General features: G+C 39.4%; 1 protein-coding gene across 9 annotated transcripts in view; it reads left to right on the forward strand.

The window, feature by feature from the left end:
• adgrb1a (adhesion G protein-coupled receptor B1a) overlaps nucleotides 1-24699 on the forward strand; it is a 410472-nt gene that overhangs the window by 210642 nt on the left and 175131 nt on the right. For all 9 annotated transcript variants that reach the window (XM_052022801.1, XM_052022802.1, XM_052022803.1 and 6 more), the window contains 5 exons: nucleotides 4120-4228; nucleotides 8285-8431; nucleotides 15199-15274; nucleotides 21024-21126; nucleotides 22616-22659. In XM_052022801.1, coding sequence (XP_051878761.1) covers nucleotides 4120-4228; nucleotides 8285-8431; nucleotides 15199-15274; nucleotides 21024-21126; nucleotides 22616-22659 — 479 coding nt within the window. The remainder of the gene's footprint in view (nucleotides 1-4119; nucleotides 4229-8284; nucleotides 8432-15198; nucleotides 15275-21023; nucleotides 21127-22615; nucleotides 22660-24699) is intronic.

Raw genomic sequence — 24699 nt, forward strand, 5'->3', positions numbered from 1 at the left:
TTGGTAAGTTGCTGCAGTGCACTCTGCAGAAAAGTCCACCAATGCAGGGGAAGAATGATTAGGTTTGTGGATAAGATGCCAGTTGAGTGGGCTAAGTTATTCTGTAGGGTTTCCAGTTTCTTGAATATTCCTGGAGTTACAATTATCCAAAGAAATGACAAATACATCACCACAGATGGCTTTGCAAAGTCAAAATCTATCTGTCACAGAATATTCAGGCTCTTTCTGCTCTTGATGTGGTACTTATATGCTGGGCCAATTACGTTCCTGATTGGTGGAGTTGATGGCAAGGAATTTGACAACAGGAATCTTTTTGAATACTGAGGGGGGTGGAGGTTACACCCTTTGTCAGTGGTGTTCGTAACCTGGGACGTGTGGAATGAATATTACTTTACACTTATCAGCATAAGTCTGAGCATTATCCAGGTCTTACTATGAAATGGACGATTTCATTATTTAAGGAGTGTTGTCCTCATACTGAGATAATTAGCTTCCAGAAACCAAAACCATCTTCCTTAGTGTGAGGTGTGGTTCCAGCCCATTAGAATTTTCTGCCTGCTCCCCACTGACATAATTTTTACCAGGCTTCTTGATGCCATACATGGTCAGAGGCTGCCTCTGGAATTCTTTCAAACATGTTTGGGCTAAGGTTGTAACTAGGACTGGAGCTGAAAGCTCTTATCACCCTATTCCATGTTTCCATGGATGTCCTGGCCACAATATGCTAAACAGATGACACCACACTGACCCTAGAGATCTGGTGGAATACATTATAAGGGTAAGAAGCATTTCAAGCTAACTGCATGTTCAGAGGTAAATAGATTCTGAAGATATTAAGGAGTTGGTAGAAAAATAATATAAATTCTGGCAGGGGTTTTAATGAGGTGATAATTACAACACTCATCACTTATTATTTTTGAAAGAGTATGATATTTGGAGTGAGAAATGTCTGACAATGCTTCAGCAGAGACAGAAAACACCAGTTTATTTTTGTGGGAATAAAATGGTTAATGTGCTCACACTTGTCACATCGCTCTCTATTGGATAAAGAGTCAGAAAACATTTGTTACCAGTTCCCACAGATTTGAGTGTATCCAGCCAAGTCTTCTGCTGCCATGGCAACTATCATGGAAGAGGTAGCTCAGAGTGAGAATGGATGGCAATAAAATTTTCAACTGTATATGTCCTTTAGTCACTGTTCAATGTGTGTTGCCTGATAATGAATCAAGTTAGCACATAGAATAACCAAACCGGCTTTATCTAAAGCATCTGCTGACAAACAAGACAGGGCAGATACTCTGAGCCACAGTGGTCATTTCACATGAATGCAGAATGATGCAGAAATTCTCACATTGGTGCCTTTCTTTCATTTGTTCATTAGATAAAGATGACATTTAATTTTTAAGTTCATTGGAACACTTTACATGATTTCTCACCAGTGACTTGAGTCTCTTTTTCCTCCCAGCATTTCCTGAGTTTATAACTGTTGCAGAATTTTGACCCTTCAACAAGCCTTGCAATTTGCCATCCTTCACTTTTGAGCCTAGACAGTGTTACTGAGCTGATCAGCTCTGAGGTGCTTTGCAAACAAACACTGCCTATTATTTTTTTGGACTTTGATTCACAAAAAAATTGTACCTTTGCACTAAGGTGTAGCACTCACATCTACTGTAATGAAGTGCTTCAAGAAGTTGGTTATGGCTGGAGTTAACTGCTGCCTGAGCAAGGACCTAGACCCATTGCAATTGCCTACCAACACAACAGGTCTACAGCAGACACAAACTCACTGGCTCTCTACTCGGCTTTGGAGCACCAAGACAACAGCAAAACATACGTCAGGCTGCTGTTTATCTATTACAGCTCAGTGTATAACACCATCATCCCCTCAGTATTAATAACCAAGCTTCAAAATCTGGCCCTCTGTACCTCCCTCTGCAACTAGATCCTCGACTTCCTCATTGGGAGACCACAGTCAGTGCGGATCGGTAATAACATCTCCTCCATGCTAATGATCAACACAGATGCACCTCAAGGACGCGTGCTTAGCCCATTGCTCTACTCTCTCTACATTCATGAATGTGTGGCTAAGCACAGCTCAAGCGCCATCTATAAATTCGCAGATTACACCACTGTTGTTGATAAAATCTCGGATGACAACGAGGAGGCATACAGGAGTGAGATAGATTGACTGGTTGTGTGGTGTTGCAACCACAACCTCACACTCAACGTCAGCAAGACCAAGGAATTGATTGTGGACTTCAGGAAGGGGAAGTCAGGAGAACATGCACCAGTCCTCATTGAGGGGTCAGCGGTGGAAAGGGTGAGCAGCTTCAAGTTCCTGGCATCAACATCTCGGAGGATCTATCCTGGGCTCAACACATTGATACAATCATGAAGAAGGCATGCCAGTGGCTCTCCTTCGTTAGGAGTTTAAGAAGATTTGATATGTCACCAAAGACTCTTGCAAATTTCTACAGATGTATGGTGGAGAGCATTCTGACTGTTGCATCACAGCCTGGTATGGAGGCTGCAATGCACAGGATCGCAAGAGGATGCAGAGGGTTATAGACTCAGCCAGCTCTATCACGGGCATAACCCTCCCTTCCATCAAGGACATCTTCAAGGGGCAGTGCCTCAGGAAGGCGGCATCCATCACTAAAGACCCTCACCATCCCGGACATACCCTCTTATCATTACCACCATCAGGGTGGAGGTACAGGAGCCTGAAGACCACACTCAGTGATTTAGGAACAGTTTCTTCCCCTCTACCATCATATTTCTGAACAGTCCATGAACCCATGAACCTACCTTGTTATTCCTTTTTTTTTGCACTATTTATTTATTTTGGTAATTTATAGTAATTTTTATGTCTTTGCAAGGTACTGTTGCCGCAAAGCAACAAATTTCATGTCATATAAGTCAGTGATTATAAATCTTATTCTGATTCTGAGAGGGGATTACTGTCCTTGCTAGGGAGGGAGAAAGATAGAGGAGTGAGGGAAAGAAGGAGCATGTGCGTGCGTGTGTGCAGTGTGTTGGGGGTGGGAGTGTGATAATGGTTGACATTTGGCTATGATGCACCAGCAGTTGAATAGTTTTTTTCAGCATTCATTGATCAGGCTCATACATGAATAATGTATATTTCGATCATGTTCCGAGCAGCTAATGCCTGCTAACCAATACCCCCATATTAATCAGCAGTTTCATGTGCAGAAGGAAGGAAGTAATGGGAATAAAGTGGCCAGGAGAGAGAGAGAGAGAGAGAGAGAGAGAGAGACAGATGGAAATGTGGAGAACATTATGGCCTAGCACACTTCCACACATACAGGGCCACAATAAGTGGTCCAGATGGAGGGTCTCAACCCTAAATGTCGACTGTCCATTTCCCTTCCCTGCCTGACCTGATGAGTTCCTCCAGCATTTTGTTTGTTGACTTGAAGAGCTTGACTGGCTGTGTACTTCTGGCAACTCTCCATTCCTTCACCTTTCAGTCTCTTTGCACTCCATCTACTCTTTTATGTCTGCAGACACATGCATGTGTGCACTCTCATTCTCCCAACCTGTCACTCATTCTGCCCTTTCTCCTTTTTCATGTCACTCCCTCTTTATTTCTCCTCGAGTCATAGAATCATGACAGCACAATAGGAGACAACTGGCCCCTCGAGTAGAGCAACCTGTCACATTCTTCATGAGCCATGGCAAAGATGCTGGTAGTATGTTGAAACCATACTTAGGCATGAGGTAAGGAATGAACAGGATGGGGGCCTGTGAAAGGCCAGTGGTTCTGCTTGACTGATCATTGTATGGGTGAGGCAACTGTAGCTGAGACATTCTGTGCTTTTTCTGAAATGGATGCTGGTTGTCACCTAATTGAACTAATTTTAATAGAATGCTGTCTCTTGAAATATTTGCCCAGAAAGCTATCTCCAGTTGGTGGTGGCAAATGTGCCAAATCACAAAACCATCCATGTGTTTCATTGGAACTGAATTTTGCAAGCACATTACAATATGCTGCCATTGTCACATGGTGTGACCAACAGGGACGATGACTATCTGGGCAATTATATATTGAGTTTATGACTGCTACAATTCAAATGTTAATTTGTTTTCATCTTACAGACTGGACCAAACTCAAAGGAAGTGATGCAAACTGTTGAGAATTTTATTGACGTTGTTGGTTTTCGAATGAATGATTTCAGGGACTCCTATCTCGTCACTGAAAATCTAGGTACGCTGATTTTTTTGTTATTTCTAAAATTTTCACTAAGCTTATGACGTGAAATTGATTTTACTTCTTGCTGTTTTTGAAAATGAGTTAACCGTTCAAAAATAATTAAAAATATTAAACTAAAGCAAAACAATCTCAGGGAAACTAACAACTAACCACTTACAGCGTAGCCCATACCCTATTAATCAGGAGAGACTGGAGGTCGGAAGGGGTGGGGAGAGGCTGGAGTTTGGAATGGCTGGAAGAAAAAAAAAATCTGCCATTACTGAAAAGATATCCAGGCCTTAAAATTGTTTTATTATATGCTTTCTTGGGATCAGAAAGAGAAATGGAAAGAGTTATGCAGATCTCTGAACAACCTTCTCTCTTGCAAGGAGAACAATTCCAGCTTATCTATAAATCAACCCTGGAAGAATTCCAGTGAATCCAACCTGCATGCTCTCTCAGACATTTACATCTTTTCTAAAATGTGGTGCCGATAACTGACCATAATAGTAAAGTTGCAGCCAGAACGTCGTCTTATTAAGGTTCATTGCTCTTGTATGCCTCCTCTGTTTATCATGCCAGAGATTGTATGCTTTTCTTCACTGTTCTCAACTGGCCCTGCCACCTTCAACGATTTATGTGCATATTATCCCCAAGTCCCTCAGTTCCTGCATCCTTTTGACGATTGTAAGTCGTTATTGTCTCCCCTCATTCTTCCGACTGAAACGTAACACTTAACATTTCTTAACGTTAAATTTCATCTGCCACGTGTCCACCAGCCTGTTGTATCTCCTATTTTCCCTTTGTAAAAATGTAAGACAATAATCTCTTTATTTAGATGATTTTCTGTTGTCTTGCTGAGTACAGCTGTAGAACTGCTTGAATGCAACCATTAACATATTTAAGTGGTCCACAATTGAATTTTAGACACGCTTGTTACAGCAAGTGTCACCAGAGGAAATGATTTACCCAACAATTGAAGTGCATGGATGCAAATACAATGATACTGCCAACAGTGTCAATACATGCTGAATTTCTGTCTGATTCTCCAGATTTTATGTTCACAATCTGATGTTTTTTTGTTCCTCGAATTTTACGCAGTAAGATGTTTGTGCAAGAGCTGAATTTTGTTTTATTTTTAACATACCTTTCCAAGGCTATGATTCAACCAAATCTCAAATAACTTAATTGAAAAATATTACAGGGTATATGAGGCTTGTGGAACATAATGGAAAATATCGATGGCACTGCAGATAAAGCACTTCTAAATTATCTGTCTTAATTGTTTAATTATTTATGTAAATTCGTGCTTTTTTTCCTATCTGGTTTCATTTACACAATACAGCCATACTTGTCACCTGTAAGTGAATTGTGTTCAATATGTTTGTGTGATTGTTTTTAGGTATGAGAATGAAGTGCTTCCAAAGAACTATAAAGGCTTGAGCAGAATAAATTGAAGATAGCTTTGAAATAGAATCTACATAAACAAAAGGCCACATTTTCTATCATAAGGATGCAAGCAACAAGTACATGTTCTATAATTGAGTTCTGCAGAGGATATTTGCTTGAGGGGATTATACATATTATTTCTTTCTCTCTCTTTTTTAGTGTGTCAAACATATTCTGAGTTCACATGGAGCAAAACTTTTGCCCCAGCATACCTTTACTTTGGCTCTGAATTAATTGAAAAATTTCAGGCCCCTGAAGGACTTCATTTTTTTTCAATTGGAAGTCAAGTAGATTAATTGTTATAGTCCTGCGGGGACTCCCTGCATTGTCTTCTTCACAAATGACCCTTATTCGATATGGAGTGTCATTTTTCACAGATATTACTTTGACGTGTGGATCTAATATGAAATAAAATTATCTGCCTATCCTAAATCAGTGGCCTACATTGATGCTTAAGAACATGATTTTGAGGATTCTTGTTCTCTCCTGAAATGCTGGGACATGGTACATTGATTGCTGGAAGCCATCGTTTAGAATAAAGAGAAATCAATGGTTAGGGGGAACAGATAGGAAAGGGAAGTTGATGCCAAGATCATATCAGCCATGATTTTGTTGATCTCAAAGGGTCATATGGACATACTCCTGTTCCAGATTTGTATTTTCTTACCATGTATCTCAGGGTCTTAAGAATGCAGGTTCAGGAGTCGACCATTCAGCTCCATGAGCTTGCTCCACCTTTCAGTTTGATCACGGTAAATCTGTCCTTCAATTCTATGCAGTGATCTTAGCTCCCTTGATAATCCAAATACTCTTACCTAACAAATACCTACTTGTCCTAACCTATAAAAGCAACCTGAATCATCAGACTTGGTCTTTTGGAGAAGAAGAATCTTTATTATTGCTGGGTTTTGTTGGAAAAACTGCTTCCTGATTTTTCATCCAAAGTGGCCATATTCTAATCTTATGCCTTTTAACTCCGTGAGGAAATGGTTGACCTATATTGAACACTGTTAATGTTTCAAATTTACCCATCAGATGACCACTGTCTTCAATATTCTTCTGGGCTGATACATAAATTAACAATGGGAACTCCATTGAGTTGAGCTTGATCCTTTCCTCAACTAATGGACTGACTTGCTTACCTCCCTGCAAAAGCACTGGATAGTAAATTGAATTATTGTACTCAAGTGTATTCTTAGTTTAAAGGATATACAACTTTAGTGAAATATATTATGAAATTTCTCAGTGGCTAACCTGTTATGTACCAAGATATATTCTATACATATCTGGTGCTGAGGTCAAGAGGGTTGAGACCTTCAAGTTCCTGGGAGTGAACATCACCAACAGCCTGCACTGGTCAAGTCACATAGATGCCACAGCCAAGAAGGCTCACCAGCGCCTCTACTTCCTCAGGAGGCTAAAGAAATTTGGTTCGTCCCCTTTGACTCTCACCAACTTTTATCGATGTACCATAGAAAGCATCCTATCTGGATGTATCACGGCTTGGTACAGCAACTGCTCTGCCCAGGACTGCAAGAAACTGCAGAGAGTTGTGGACACAGCCCAGCGCATCACGGACACCAGCCTCGCCTCCTTGGACTCTGTCTTTACCTCTCGTTGTCTTGGTGAAGCAGCTAGCATAATCAAAGACCCCACCCACCCAGGACATTCTCTCTTCTCTCCTCTTCCATTGGGTAGAAGATACAGGAGCCTGAGGGCATGTACCACCAGACTTAAGGACAGCTTCTACCCCACTGTGATAAGACTATTGAACGGTTCCTTTATACAATGAGATGGAATCTGACCTCACGATCTACCTTGTTGTGACCTTGCACCTTATTGCACTGCACTTTCTCTGTAGCTGTGACCCTTTACTCTGCACTGTTATTGCTTTTACCTGTACTACATCAATGCACTTTGTACTAACTCAATGTAACTGCACTGTGTAATGAATTGACCTGTACGATCAGTTTGTAAGACAAGCTTTTCACTGTACCTCGGTACAAGTGACAATAATATACCAATACCAATATACAGACATAATCTTTGTTATGTAACTGATATTTAATGTTTTAGTGCATGTGACCATTTTTCCATTGTGTTCTGCCCAAGGTCAGGTTATGACACAAATCCCTACCATGAAGTTCTTCAGCAATATTTGGGGAAAATAACCTAATTTTAATTTATTATCTTTTATCTTCAATATACCTTGTCCCAGGTGTGCTCCAAGCAGATCAATACCTTTACCAAAAGGCACCTATTTACCTGTTTGAAACCTAACCAGGATTCAGAGCTGACACTCTAATTCCTGCTTCTTCAGCTATCCACTATAGTGACTGTGCAGTACATTGTTGATAAAACACCTGAGAGAGGTGATACAATGCAGTTTTGCCGAAAAATGGAAGTAGTTTGCCGCAGCAAAAACTTAGAGACCAGATTGGAGGATGTGTTGACAGGAGCGAGAAGTTCGGAGGTGCATTGTCAATTCATTTCTGTTTTTCTTTTAGATGATTCTGGAAAAAGTGTTGAATTTGTTCAATATACTTGTGTGGTAGTAAATAGTCAGAATTCACTGGCATCTGTTACCAAGTAAGTGGTTTGTACATTTGTTTTCTTTTTCAGTGATATGCATTTATAAACGCCCAGCCAATGGGGCTACAGATATCAATTTCCCCATGAAAGGATGGAGAGGGATGGTTGACTGGGCGAGGAATTCTGAAGATAAAGTCACTATTTCAAGAAGCATATTTTCCAAGGGGGGATCAACAGGTATGATGATATTTTGCTCATTTCACTTCATTATTGGAGCTTTATACTTTCCACATGGGAATCACGAGATTGAAAATTTAACAAAAAATCTTGCATCAGGGGAGCAAAACAAAAAGCTTCGGAATTCTGACCTAAAAACAAAAATTACAATGAAAACTCAGCAGGCCAGGCAGCAATTGTGGAGGGAGAAACAGAGTTAACATTTCAAGTTAATGACCTTTCATCATCGATCTGAAAGACAGAGTTTCTCCATTCAAAGATGCTGCCTGACCTGTGGAATATATCCAATGAATTCTACTTTTATCGTGGGCTGATAAGAGACTTCATTGAGGTGTATAAAATCATGAGTGACCTGATAAATTGGTGAAAGGATTGGAGGGAAAATGAAGCTAAGTTTTTATACAGGGGGTTTTAGAACCAGAGGGTATGGAACTTTCTCCCTGAAAGGGTGGTAGAAACCTGCATTACAATTAAAAAGTACTTGAATGTGTATTTGAGAGACAAGTGATATGCATGGCTCTAAACCGAAAAGCTTGAAGATGAGATTAGACTGGGTAACCTTCTTTTAACCAGGATGGAATGAATTCCCTCTCTGTTTCAGATGATTCTCCAATACATATTAATGTATGAAAAATGAGAGACAGAAAAATACTTTGATCTAGATTGCCCCACAGAACATCAAGCAGGCACATGAAAAAGACACAAAGAGACCAAGAGACTGCAAATGCTGGAATCTGGAGCAACACATAAGATCCTGGAAAAACTCAGCAAGTCAGGCAGCATCTGTGGAGGAATATGGACAGATGAGGGGTCTCGATCCAAAACGTCGACTGCTCATATCCTTCCATAGATGCTCCCTGACACGTTGAGTTCTTTGAGAATCTCGTGTACTTCTGCAAAGACATGAAGGAATTTGGCTTGGTGAACTATATGATTCCATACCTTCTCATGTACTTCAATGTAAATTAAGAAAATGGAAAAATAAAGTAGATTATTTAGTCCAACAAACTCCATCCACATACCAATTTTAATCTACTATATCGTGAGCATATTCCACTAATCTGATTTATGGCACAAATATTCCTTAAATTTCCAAGAGTAAGCAATGAGCGTTTTAATATTTGGATATTACTATCTGACGTTGCCCCATATCTACCCACCTTGCCTGCCCTCCCTCGCTGTCGTGCCCCTACCCCATTTCCTTCTGAACAACCCCAACACCATTAATGCAGGGATTGCCAAACGCATCACTGAGATTCCCTAGCCATACACTCTGCACTCTGACAGTCAATAAGCCTGTCACAAAAATATGTTCTGCCATTTAAAACAAATAATGTGGACATGATTTGTCCCCTGTGGATCTCTTGTACAGATCTTGCAACATTATATGGGACACAGGTCACTTCAGAACAATATAAAACAATAGATGAATAGAAATCCTATTCCCAAAAGAAACACTGCTGCCAACAGTATAATATAATTTTGTGGTGGTTCTCCATGTCGTGCATTGATCAGTTTCTGGTGTTTTCCTGTGGAATGGACTGCTTAGTTGAGTTTGAAGTTGAGATGAGCACTTGGAGCTTTCCAATTTTAGATTAAGATTCATTGCAGTGATGGTTAGCATAGTCTGAACTTCAAGACAAAAATATGCTTGGGCTTTTTCAGTTTAGTTTCTTCATTGCACTTTGAACTTTCCCTGTGTTTGGCCTTTGGAAACCTTCACAAGTGGCAAGGAACATGCTCTCCAATTTGAAGAGAGCACCAACTGAAAGGAGCAGCCATATGAAATTAAGTTCAAACTTGCCTAATTGGCAGCTCACATTAGAAGAAGTTAGCTAGATCCTCATTGACAACAGGGCCCTCCACGCATAAATCACAGGCCCAGCCCAACCCATAAGCCTACTGCAGAAAATTCTGACAGGTTCTGAACTATGCCCCTGCCTTAGCCAATCATTAAAGTTGTCAAAACCTGAGGTACAATGGCATAAGTGGTTATGTTATTGAGAAAGAGTCCCGAGGGCTAGTCCATAAATCTAGTTTGAATCCGACCAGGCACATTGAGGAATTTAAATTTCAGTAATTCAATAACCTTGGAATTAAAAAGCTAGTATCAGTTTTGGTGGCCATGGAAACAGGATTTTTATAAAAGCCTATCTGATTCAATAATGTCCTTCAGGTAAGGAGTTCTGCTGTCCTTATCCAGCCTAGGCAAATAAGGTCCAAAGCTGGACTCCAGGAGGAGTCTAAAGTTGTAATGTAGTTGGCATAAATACACTGAACAGCTGTCAGCAAGTTTGGGAACTGCACATTTAGGTAGCATATGTGAAAACACTTGGCAGTTACACACGGGGTAAAAATCCAAGTTTATTCAAAATGAAACTGGACTTGCATGGGGCATCCTTAAACTAGAGCAAACAGAATCGATTTTGACAATGAATCTATGTCTGACATGTTATTTCCTCATTGCTCAAAACTTTCAGGTATGGTTGCATATAATGTGCAGTTATGAGCTTTTTACACAGGGAGAAAGTTCATTAAAATGTCTACAAAACAAGTTATTTCTTTTAGCATTTCCTTTGTTGGTTAGGACTTGCTCAACATTGTTAGTTGAGAGTCAAACTGATTTCAAGATTCTTCTTGTTTCCTTTTGTTTGTTGACTGCAGTAGTGAGGCTCTGTGTAGTGGTATCTGGATTGCTCATGTCTCTGGTTCCAAAGTCCTGGCTGACTATGCAATTCCTACTTTATGATCCGGTGACAGAAGCCTTCTGCAGATGTATTGTTTTCCTTTATCAAATTTGCTTCAAATGCTCACGTTTGATGCTAACGTGAATGCTATGCTCCTGAAGCATAAATTGGAGGCATGTCAAACATTTTCAAGGACAGCCTACTTGACTCTTTTGTGAAAAGCCATTTAAAATCTACACATCCACACTGAACTTCAGCTGTTTTGTTTGTCAAGGTTCTGAGATCCCTTTATGATGATGTTTCCATGGTAAATTGCAATTTTCTTGTTATTTTCAATCGTAATTAACTTTTTGAAAAGCTGAACACTTTTGTCTGTTTTTGATGCAAGTTAGTTTTTCTTAAAATATTGCCACGTAAGCCCCAATTTTCAGGAATAGGGCAAATTTAATTGAGGTGATGCAGTGATGCTGCAGGTAATACGGTTGTCTTTCAGCTCCAGTGATCCAGGTTCTATCCTGACCTCTGGTGCTGTCTGCATGAAGCCAACGTAGGCTTTCATTGCAAAGATATACTGTTAGTTTACTCTGGGTAGTTTGCAGGGGAGTGGGGCATGGAAGAAACGTGTGAAAGAACAGGTTGCAGGGAAATAATTTGGGAATGGGGTTGAGGGGATTGCTCTGAGAGCCAATGTAGACTTAATGGGCCAAATGGTCTCCCTGTATGTCATTAGGAACTATGGAAATATTATACCCTGTGTTATTTGTCATTGAAGCTAATGGAGTGTAAACATGGGTGGAGTATACATCAGCATCCAGTAGCTGTCACATTCTTGCATTGCTCAGGCTATGTGGCAGTATTGAGTGCTACTGGGTCTTCACTAAGTCGTGGTTTCATTCTGAACATTGTTTATCTTAGTAAAGTGATTTGCATTTATATTATCATTACTAGATTGACAATATTAAAACCAAGTTATGCTAAGTTGGAGGAATTTTGTGCTGCAAACCAATATAAAGTAGAAACTAGCTTAACATTTCCTGATTACATATATTATGGACTCCTTACAGATATTAGAATGAATGGACTTTCATCCTATCAGTGTAGATTAGGTTAAACCCTGGACATAAAAAGGACAGTCTGTCCTATCATTCCTGCTAATTATTTTTATTGAATTTCAATTTCTCCATTGAATTGTAACTCCAGAGTGAATAATAATTTAAGTCCCTGACAATAAGCACTTAAGAGCAATCACCAAGAAAATAATAGGCTACAAACAGTAGTACAAGTCAAAGGATCTCATGCTGGTGTTGTAAAGTCTTCCTGTCAGATAACATCCTGAGTGATGATGCACAAGGTATGTTGAAATCCTGAAGAGTGTGCAGAAAGCATTTTCTAACTAGACATACTTGGGCTATTTAGTTTGGAAGGATATGGCAAGGAGGGATCTTTGCAGAAGCCAAAGTAGATGATATGAAATACAAATCCAGTTCAAACTTGTTAAATGTAAACATGCTTACTCTGACACAGAAGGAGGCTATTCTGCCTATAAGTTCTATGCCAGCTCCCTGCAGAACAATCCTAACAGTCCCATTCCTCCTCTCCTTATTTCCCTGTAATTCTGCACTTTATTCACTTTTGTATGCCATTTGATTATTCTTGCCACTTACCAACATTAAGGGATCATTTCCAATAGCCAAGTAATCAACTAGCGCTTCTTAGAAAGGAGAGGAAACACAGAGCACCTGGCAGAAGTCCACATGGTTATGGCAGATTGCACACGGACAGCACCTAACTTCAGGATCAAACCCAGATTTCTGGAGCTGTAAGGCAGAAACACTAACTGCCACAGGGATTATCATCAGGGGATTGTTCATCATCGCAACAGTGACCAATGCGTTGAATTGACTTCTGAGTGGAAGCAAGTGTGGTAGAATCATTTCAGAAACAGCTGTTGTAACAGCGTGCTGTGGAACTGTAAGGTCTTCCAATATGTATTGGTCAACATAAATCACTTGCCTTTGTGTGTATGTCACAGCGTGGCAGGGCTACCATCAAAGGATCTCAGTCCAGACTTCTGGATCTTGAACTAAAGAAAGGATTGATTTTATGTGGTGCCTTTCATAACCTCAGGACATTACTAAATTCTCAACAGACAATGAATGCCGAGAAATTCATCCCCTGCCAGTGGTGCTGAATGTGCTGTAAAGTAGAACCGTATGTTGCGCTCTGCCTCTGAAATCTATTCCCAAATGGAATGAATTTGGAAGCAGACTGCAACTCACCGAATCAGAATCAGATTTCTGAATCAGAATCACAATCAGATTTATTATCACTGACATATGACATGGAATGTATTGTTTTGTGGCAGCAGTACAGTGCAAGCCATAAAAATCTATAAATTACAAAAATAAATAAATGGTGCAAAAAGAAAGGAATAACGAGGTAGGGTTCATAGGTTCATGGATTGTCCAGAAATCTGATGGCGGAGGGGAAGAAGCTGTTCCTGAATTGTTGGGTATGTGTCTTCAGGCTCCTGTACCTCCTCCCTGACGGTAGTAACAAGAAGAGGGGATGTCCTGGATGGTGTGGGTCCCTAATGATGGATGCCACCTTCTTGAGGCGCCGGATCTTGAAGATGTCCTCGATGGTGGGGAGGGTTGTGCCCGTACTGGCTGAGTCCACAACCCTCTGTAGTTCTTGTGCTTCTGTGCATTGGAGCCTCTGTACCAGGCTGTGAGGCAACCAGTCAGAATGCTCTCAACTGTACATCTACAGAAATTTGTCAGGGTCTTTTTGACATACCAAATCTCCTCAAACTCCTAACAAAGTAGAGCCACTGGCGTGCCTTCTTATGATTGCATCAATGTGTTGGGCCCAGGATAGATCCTTTGAGATGTTGACACCCAGGAGCTTGAAGCTGCTCACTCTTTCCACCGCTGACCCCTCAATGAGAACTGGCGTGTGTTCTCCTGACCGCCTTCCTGAAGTCCACAATCAGTTCCTTGGTCTTGCTTATGTTGAGTGTGATGTTGTTGTTGTGACACTACTCAACTAGCTGATCTACCTCACTCCTGTACACCTCCTCATCGCCATTTGAGATTCTACCAACAACAGCGGTGTCATCTGAGAACTTTCAATGCCACTTGAGCTGTGTTTAGCCACAGTCATGAGTGTCGAGAGAGTAGAGCAGTGGGCTAAGCACACATCCTTGAGGTGCACCTGTGTTGATAGTCAGCAAGGAGGAGATGTCATTTCCAATCTGCACTGACTGTGGTCTCCCAAAAAGGAAGTCGAGGATCCAGTTGCAGAGGGAGGTATAGAGGCCCAGGTTTGAAGCTTGGTTATTGGTACTGAGGGAATGATGGTGTTGAATGCCAAGCTGTAATCGACATTGTAATCAAGCTGTAACTAATACAATATATTGTTTAAAGGGTCAACAAAGGAGGAATGAATTTCTAGGCACTCATTGGCTCCAAGTGACTGAGGGACATCTTGAGATTGTGAAAGGCAATCTTTAAAAACAAAGCTTTCCTTATTTCAAGATCCAGAATTGTGTGAACTAAGATACTTTGATGAAAACAATATTCCTAATATTTTGTTGAATGGATGTCAAAGAATGCCCAAAACAGGCAAAGTGATTCATGTCACCCAGTTCATACAGTAATGGGATATGGAAGGAGAAATAGCTGGTTACATTTCTCCCAATTCACAGCATCTATTTTGGAATCATTTGTACACCCAGTTTTAACTAGGCACATTACTGGAGAGTTACGGAGCAGTGGAGCTTCATCATGCTATTCAAAATCATAATTTAAAGATAAGACTAAGTTGACAATTGTCAGAGAGGTTAAGGCTAATCAAGAATTGAATATGTTTATTGAGGAAGAGATGACGGAGCAATGCAGTAACAATATTAATCTGTCAGCTTAATGATTTACATATAAAATGTATTCTATTATGGTTCAATTAAATCATCCATATTTTCAGGGATATGTTTAAGTATTTTATAAACTTTTTATTGAAAGTTTACCTGCACTTTCCAACAATTTTACACAACTGATGAGTCTATACTTGTATTTATAGAACCGGATGATTCTTCAGTTTATGTGATAGGAACTGTCCTCTACAGAAACCTGGGGACATTTCTGGATCTTCAAAGGTAACTGATTCAATTCATAACTGAGTTTTGCTTAATTGGGTAAAGCTAGTAGCTTCCAGAGTAAAGCTTAATGAAATTAAAACATTCTAATGGAGTAGATTGGAAAATGAGTGGGATTAAGTATAACATTGAGCTTTTCACTGTTATTGACTCTATATCTGTTCTTTGATTATGATAAGTAATTAATACATTGAAAGCATGTGTAATTCTGTCAGTTAGTCCTTGTGAACAAATTTGGGTGACATCAGCTTTCAAGGAATATCCTCAGACTACAAACGTCACCCACTACAGGTGACCCCCAATTATGGCTGTTTGGGTTTGTCCTTACAGAATTCATAAATCACTACCCAAAAATTTGAGATACAGAATAGCATTTGCTCTCACGGAAATTATGGGGAAAAATTATAAATCAACACAAAATTGATTTCTTTTTCTACTTGCATTTCTCGGCACATGGGCTGATGATGTAGCTTCAAGTTACGGGAAATCACATTATGGACCATTTTCTAGGAAGGCAGCACCCCCACATTGCTGAGGTCACCTGTGTTGATTAATTGATTCTTTATGAAATTTTCAGGAAATCCTGCAAAGGGATCTTATTTAATATTACCATTTCTCTGGTATGATTCATATCTATTCAGAAAAATCAACTGGAACTAAAAAGTAAAAGTTATTCTATAGTTTTGGGTTTATGTTATTATGTCTAAATTTAGCAATAAAAGCAAAGAGCTGCAGAACTTGACCATGTGCATGGGTATTCTTCCAATCAGTTGCCCCTATTTTGATGCAAATCTTTTTGATGTCATATATCTGGGTTTTACAGAAGATATGAGGCCCAAAATACTCCAATCAGGAGAAAATTTGTTCCATTTCATGCTCCACCCCCCATCGCTTTATTTGTCTCTTTCCTTGAGCATGCATCTCTTACTAAATGCCTCAGAAAACTACAAAGCTCACAAACTGTGCCAGAGTGACCATTTTTAATACTAGACCCCGTTCTTCACATGTGTTCTCTTCTGGCACTCATAAGTGAGCATTTTTCAGGAGGGATCACTAGGTGGTGACACTGAGCAGGTGGCATTCCTTGCTGCTGGATGCCAACTCCAGGTGTAGCATCAGCTAAGATCAGGCAATGTGACAAGGGTTAGGGATCTGAGCAGAGGTCTGCTTGGTCAGAACTGCATCATATCATGTAATTATTCATTGGACGTTATGGGACAATTTTTTTTAAATTTAACAAATAGCATGGAGAGATTTACCCCAAAAGTGACCTTCATTTCAACCTTTCAAAGACTATCACTAATATGCCAAGTTACAATAGTACACACTCAGCAAAACAGTAACAATAGAAAAGAAAGCCGAGCTATCAGTACCACTGCTATTTAAATGGGAAGCTTGAAGTTTGTGCTTGGTCTATTACATGGCTGTCACAATGGAGTAGCAGGGTTACTGCGCTATTCTGCATCAGCAAGGAAAGTAATTTAAAAGAAATGGATTTTATGGTGAAAAGATGACAATGATCAAAAAGAAACATTTAATTGAAGTTCTCATTTTGAACTTCAGCAAGTAGAGAATTTCCCTCCAATACTGAATATTAGATCTTGAAGTAATTCATTTTGGAAAGTCTCCTAGTTTTAGTTTTTTTTTAATAATCTGGTAACTCCTGATGACTTGTTTGTATGCAAAGCTTTCTTTATGCAGAGAGATTGTTGTTTTGTTGGTTCTTCAGTCTAAGCATATTTATATGGATCAATCAGCAGGTTGGAAGGATTTAGACTTGCTGTATATTCCCATTGGCATAGTAGTCAAGAATTAAGAGACATAGGTTGAAGGTGATTGGCAAAACAACCAAATATGAGAAAAGGTAAACATTTTTTATTCAGTTGGTGGCTAAAGTTAGTGGAAGCAGATTCAACTGTAGCATTCAAAAGGGAGCGGAATAAATATCTGAAAGGAAAGAATTTGCAGGGATATGGGGAGGGATTGGACAATTGCGATTAGCTGGAATGCCCTTAAATAGAACTAGTACAGAATCAATAGGCTGAATGGCCTCCTTCTGTGCTATAATCATTCTGTGATTTCTATGATTTGTGATATTTAATTCCTGAACTGGAATGTATGAAGGGACATAGTGGCTTGCTCCAGGCCAGTTGTATTGGTGCAATATTTTCAATGCTACGAAAGTGCCTTGCAGGTAGATAGTAAAGAAAGCAAATAGCATGCTTGCCTTCATCAGTTGGGGAATAAAGCATAAGTGTAGGGAATTCATCTTTCAGTTGTATAAACTTTGTTTAGGCCATACTTGGAGTATTGTGTGCAAGTCTGATCACCCCATTACAGGAAGGCTGTGGAGACTTTGGAAAGGGTACTGAAGAGGTTTACCAGGATGCTGCCTGGATTAGAAGGTAGGAGCTATAAGGAGAGGTTGGACAAACTTAGGTTGTTTTCTCTGGAGTGTCAGAGGCTGAGAGAGACCTGATAGAAGTTTATAAAATTATGAGCTGGAAATCTCATAGTTTACCATCTATCCTGCAAGGCAGTCGTAATGCAACAATTACTCAGTCTCATTCCTCCAGAAGTGAATGAATGCCTTTTGGATCAATTTATAGCAGCTGGTTCAATGGCCTTGACTGGCATAGATAAGGTAGACAGTAAGAATCTTTTTCCCAGGGTAGAAATGTTAGATATTAGAGGACTTGACACTTAAGGTGAGAGGGGGGAAGAGTTTAAACGAGATGTACGGGGCAATTTTTTTTTACACAGGGAGAGGAACGGGCTGCCAGGGGTAGTGGTGGAAGCAGATATGACAGTGACTTTTAAATTTCCATGCCAGGGAATGGAGGGATATGGATCATGTGCAGGCAGAAGACATTTAGTTTAATTTAGCATCGTGTTCAGCGTAGACATTGTGGGCCAAAGAGCCTGTTCCTGTGCTCTATGGTTCTATGTTCTGCAAAGTCAAAAATGTCACTCAGCTTTCTTTTGATGACACTGTTCTTCAGCGCTGTTGAGAGTAGGATTTTGGCCTGCATGACACAAAGTCATACAGCAGAATACATCATGAAAATCTTGAAATGGCCATTTAGACCATTCCTATGAAATACTTCTGTTTTTCTACTGTCGAAATATTCTTCAGAAGTTAGTTGTAGATGCTTTTAGCTAAAAAAATATTGGGCCATATAACATGCAGTCCTCATGGTTTTATGTAAGATAATGGTACTCTCTTCAAATTTTGCAGATCATACAGCACTAGTATGTAAACAAATTTCTTATTACTGGCTTGCTAAATTATGCAAGGGGAAACATTGATACCTAAATCACAGCTGCATTGGTCAAAGGTTATAAGGTTCCTGACAACGCTAAGATATTCCAGGTTGAGCAGTACATCACCAAGCAATATAACAATAAGAACTTTGAAGTAAGGGACAAAGCCAATATGCTTGGCATGTAACCCATCTGATAAATCAACCTCATCCATTCAAGTTTAGTGAGGGGTTATGATTGTTCAATAGACTTCACAGATTAAAGTTCCACCTATAACAGTACCATCTATCCAACAAAGCAGTCACAATGCAACAATTACCCAGTCTCTTTCCTCCAGAAGTGAATTATTGCTGGTTGGATCAATTTATAGCATCTGGTTCAATGGTCTTGACTGGCATGTAATTTCACCATTAATCTTGCAGTAAAACCTTGTTCTATCCAACTTAGCAGTTACTACCTCCTTCTTACTGCCTAACATCTGTCATGGAAAGCAGTTTCTGTGACTTGACTTTACACTTGTGTAATATCACCTATTGCTTGTAGTTTACAAACAAAAGAGAAATAATAAGAATGGTGAATGTTGACGCAGCCACATGTCAGCATTGAAATTGTTAACATTTGTGGCAGTTTCCCACAATTCCCTGCAGCAGCAGCAGATGGCTTCCAGCAGTTAGTCATTTTTACTCAGTTTCAGAAGCATAGATTTGTAGAGAGGTTGTCCTTGGTTGTAAATTGTGGATTACTGCTTCTGATAGATGATGCCTTGTTGATAATATAAATGATGATGCAATACTGGATTGCATTTGTCCACAAAGACTAAAGGAAAAATCTGAAAATGCAGTGATTTGGGTGAACAATGCATAAGTATTCAGGAAGAACTGCATAGAAATGATGGAATTTTTGAGCATGTTCATAATTTCTTGCATTTCCATATCCTTGTAGCAGGCAGTGTCCTGGGAATTCTGAACAGTATCATCCCAGGACTGTTCCTTGAGACAAATGCTGAGATAAGCCACTGGTGACAGATAAATACTTAAAAATGATTACTGATAGGGCATGATACATGCACAAGTACAAACATATATTCTCTGTAAGATGTAGGGATCTCAAACACATTCTTCTGTGAACTACAGAATTTCTCAATCAAACCTTTTCTGAGAACAGATCGGATTTTGTGTATATTTTCATAATGTTGCAAACATTTCCTCTTCCTTCACAATGATGCAGTACTATAAGGGTTTCAGTATTTTTCAGAAATCTAGACCATGATATGTGCTTAATGATCAACTTAATTTTTAAAATGTGAAATCCCAAAGCCAGTTGATGTTAAACATGATGGTTAACATAGAAATTGTGAATGTTAATTCAACATAATTGGGAGTCTTTGACTGGGAATCATTAGCATTCCAAATCATGATGACAGAAAAATTCACTTGTGAAGAGTGCAAAACTTTAACATTTTCACAAAAGGAAGTGAAAGATAGGAATGATTCAAATGTTAAAATCTCTGCTGCAAGGCATTTTTGAAGCCTACTGCATAAATTATATTACTATGTAGGTATTTGTAAAAAGAAAGTTAAAAGAGCATTGAGGATAAACAGCAGAATATGATTCATCTTGGTGACAAGTAACAGAAGCTTCATAAGGAACCCACACATGTGACTGGGATCACATTTGGAGGTTGTGATCTCCTTTGATGGCCTCTCAAACAGTTATCTCAAAGAAAAAGACAAAGGAAATGTAACTCTGATTTACAAGGATGCAACTGTACAAGGAAATAGAGATACAATGAACATAGACATAGAACAGTGCAGCATAGGAACAGGCCCTTCAGCCCATGATGTCTGTGCTGACCATGATGCCAATTCAAACTAATCGCATCTGCCTGTGTATGATCTGTATCGTTCCATTCCCTGCCCATTCATGCACCTGTTTAAATGACTTAAACATTGCTATTGTATCCGCTTCCCCTGGCAATGCATTCCAGGCAACTACCATTCTCTGTGTAAAAAAAACTTGCCTTGTAAATTTCCTTTAAACTTTCTCCCTCTCACCTTAACACAATTCCCTCCAGTATTTGCCACTTTAGACAATAGTGTTGAAATCCCTCTGTTAAAATAGTAACTACATACACTTCTGCTTTGAAGTGTCATCTTGGTGACTAAAAATAGTGTGGTTAGGATGGATTTTGGCTATTACATTTCATCAACTAGTTTTGGAATGACTGTGTCCTCTGTTGAGAAAATAACCCAATGTTATTGTAGCAAACAATCAGTCAAAGCCACATCATTACAGTTAGCCAATGTAACCTGTTCAAAATAGCTAACCAGTAACACCAACACAATTAATTTAAGGCAGCAACTAACAAAGATGCTGTCAGTAGCACAGGCTCAGGAATGGGACCCAATTATTTTATGCCATTATTAAAAAAAACATAATATTTTTAATCTCTAACATATTGCCTGTCTTTTGATTTCAATTTCAGAAATGCCACAGTGCTGAATTCAAAGATAATCTCTGTTATTATAAAGCCTTCTCCAAAATCTTTATCCAGCCCTTTGGAAATTGAATTTTCTCATCTATACAATGTAAGTTATGCATTCAAATCATGTACAGTGCAAAGGAATGATATTATCCACTAGAATTCAGATTAGGTTTATTTGCTTCTCTCGCAAAAGTGCACATTTTACTCACAACTGAAACCAATTGAACTGATACAAAAATGACAATACTGTTATTTTATCAATGAAATAATTATTGAAGAACTGCCCTTGGTCAATTGTTAGGAGCTTGAGCTGACTTCTATCACAGGTTCTGTGTTGAAATTGTTTTAGTCTTAACGAAGAAATTCAGGAATCAGTGATAGCCAGTGTAGTGAAACAAATGTTTTGCTCTCTGCATTTTAATAATAACTACTAATTAGAGTTATCTTTTTCAGAAGGGTTGAATGTGCATGTAATCATGGCAACCTTTTTCACTGGCTCCCCTTTCTTTATTATAGCACAGTGAAATCTTCCAGACAATGATTAGTGTGCAAGTATTTTGTTTTCAATAACATATGTGTTCTGAATCATGTAAATATCCCCCATGTAATACTCCCATTTGTTTAGCAGATCACATTGTGCATTCTGCCCATCTATTTGGACTGGATATGAACAGCAATGCCATGCATGAAGGAGCTCTTAAAGGAAACTGCTTTTTGATTGATTTTAAAACTTAGTTTAAAAGAAACACTGGATAAACAATTTTTCTGTTTCACATCATCAACCACCCCTCCCTCTCCCTACAACTCAGAGACAAGTGAATTGGTACTGTTATTGTCATTACAACATGTTAGACTTCTTTTAAAGTTAAATGGGAATAGTAACATTATAGTTATGCCAGAGACCTAGAAACATTGCATTGTAGTTTTGTAGATTTCCTTTCAATATTTTTATAAACCCCAGCTAATAAATCAAGAATAAAGTGTTGATATCAGTTGAAGTGAATTTGAAGCTCTTGCACTCTGATGAAAACTCAACTAGTTTCACTAATATCCTCTAGGGAAATAAAAGCTTATGTCCTTTTACTGTCTGACCTACATGCGATTCCCATCTCATAATAATATGGCTCACCTTTAACTGGCATCTAAAGTGAACAAGAAACCTATTCAGTTGTTAAGATCTGCTGAAATGCCATAACTAGAAATACATTGAGGGTTTATCTACCCATAGCAACCTTTACTGAAACTGAATCCCAATGCTCTTCAGATTCCTCTGGAGAGGAGAGGGCAGGAGATCCAACCAGAAAATCGAAAGGTGAGGGGCAATGCGCCTGATCTGGGAGTTCCTTGCTGATTGACATGAGCGATAGGAATATCTGACCATGTTAGTTGACCTCTACCTTCATTATCCCATTTGTATTCCTGTAGAGCAAGGCAGTTGTATCCAGAATGGAAACATATAAAACTTAATATGGTGTTGCATGTAGACTGTATTGAGAATGGATTACATTACCAGACTGATAATTATTGTATAGCTTTCAATTTGTATCCTGAGTAGAATCAGCTGTATTTTAAGTGTTCATTTTGTTTAACAGGGCACCACAAACCAGTCATGCATTGCATGGGATGAGACAGACACGTAAGTTTTTAAAAATGTAAAATTCAGTCTCTGAATTTAAAACAGCCTCAAAGAGCAAAGTGTTGTGTTAAATTCCACCTGTGTTGAAGGTTGAAGTTCAACATTGATTAATATTGCAAAATATATTTTCTTGCTTGACTGTCGGAGAAGATTTCATTAAAAATTTTATGAACTCTATTAAATGGATAGAGTTGGGCTGAAGGGCCCGTTTCCCTGCTGTATGACTCTATTACTCTATGCAGTTCAATGCCAGAATTTCCATTCTGTTTCAGCCATTTGCTGCCCTCTTCTCTTATGGCAGTGTTGGATTCGACTGTTTTAATTAGTTTTTTTAACATGTATAGTGTTTAATACACCTCAAGTGGCTGCACAAGGAATGGCCGCTTACTAGCTTATTGGTTCGTCCATCAGGTGACTATGTGGTTTTTTCATTGGTTGGTTTGGCCACAAGTATCTAATAGGTTTCCTGATTGGACTATTGTTAGCTAAAGAGTATCTCTTATCTCAGGTATAAAAGGTGTCGCTTTTTGTTAATCTCCCCTCTTGCTCTTCCTCCCCCATGGCCTGAGTTTTCTTTTGTTCCCTTTGTCTCGGCTCATCAAAGCCAGTGCCATGTGCTCTGTGACTGTTTCTTTGTTTTAAACTTTTCCAATAAAACTTTATGAAGCACCAAGTTGTTTTCAACTCATTCCTGGACTCCTGAAGGAACCTGTGGATTCGAAAATAACTGGATCCGACAGCAGAATTGGAACTTTGGGAAAGGTGTGGCTTTTTAAATTATTTTTTTGAAATATGGTCATCACTGGTAAGGCCAGCATTTATTGACCATTCCTAACTGTTATTGAGAGGTTGTAGTTTGCTGTCATTTTGAATCATTGCAGTCCTCCTAGTAAGGGTACTCTGCCAGTGCTGTTAGGTAGGAAGTTCCAGAGGAAGGAACTGCCATATATTTCCAAGTCAGGATGGTGCGTGACTTGGAGAGCAACATGCAAGTGGTGTTGTATTCATTCACCTGCAGCCTTTCTTCTTGGTGCTAGAGGTTGGCAGTTTGGGATTTTCTTTGGACAGCCTAGGAGAGTAACTGCACTGTATTTTTAAATGGTACTCACTGAAGCCACAGTGCACTGGTGTTGGAGGGAATGAATGCCTTATGGTAATGGATGGGGTTCCAGTCAAGTTGCTGCTTTGTTCTGAAGGTTTGGAGTTTCTTGAGCTCCTGTCATCTAGACGAGTAGATAGCATTCCATCAAACTCCTAGTAAGTTGCAGATGGTGGAAATTCTGAGACTGTCAAGAGTTGATTCAGTCACCACAAGGTACCTTGTTTCAGACTTGCTCTTGTAGCCACAGTATTTGTGAGGCTGGTCCAGTTGAATTTTAGGTCAGTGATGATCCCCAGGAGCAATGGTGGGGTATATATTGATGGGAACATCATTGCATGTCAATGTTAGATGATTGCCATGTTGGAGAGGGTCATTGACCAGCATTTCAATGGTGTGAATACTGCATGCCAATTATCACATGACGCCTGACAGTTGTCTTGTTACATGCAGGCATGGATTGCTTCATTTATTGAGGAGGTGTAAATGGAATTGTTGGGCCCAGGACATTGTCCTTAGAAAACCTCTACCATGGGATAATTGACCTCCAACAACCATAGCCACCTTTCTTTACGTCAGGTATAACACCAGCCACTGGAGTGTTTTCCCTTTGATGCTTATTGACCTCAGTGTTACCAGGGGTACTGGATCCCACACTCAGTCAAATACTGCCTTGATATCAAGGACAGTCACTCTTACCTCATGCCTTGAATGCAGCTGTTTAGTTCTTGTTTGGAACAAGGCTTTGATGAGGTTTGGACTAGAATGGTTTGGTAAAACTGGACATTGGTGAGCAGGTTATTGGTGAGTAAGTACTGCTGGATTTCTATCATCTTGCTGATGCTTGAGAGTAGATTGATTGGATGGTAATTAGCTATATTGGATTTGTCCTAATTTTTAATATACAACACACCTGACCAATTTTCCACATTAATGCATGG

Source organism: Pristis pectinata, chromosome 9 (genome assembly GCF_009764475.1).
Source record: "Pristis pectinata isolate sPriPec2 chromosome 9, sPriPec2.1.pri, whole genome shotgun sequence".
NCBI classification, from domain to species: domain Eukaryota; kingdom Metazoa; phylum Chordata; class Chondrichthyes; order Rhinopristiformes; family Pristidae; genus Pristis; species Pristis pectinata.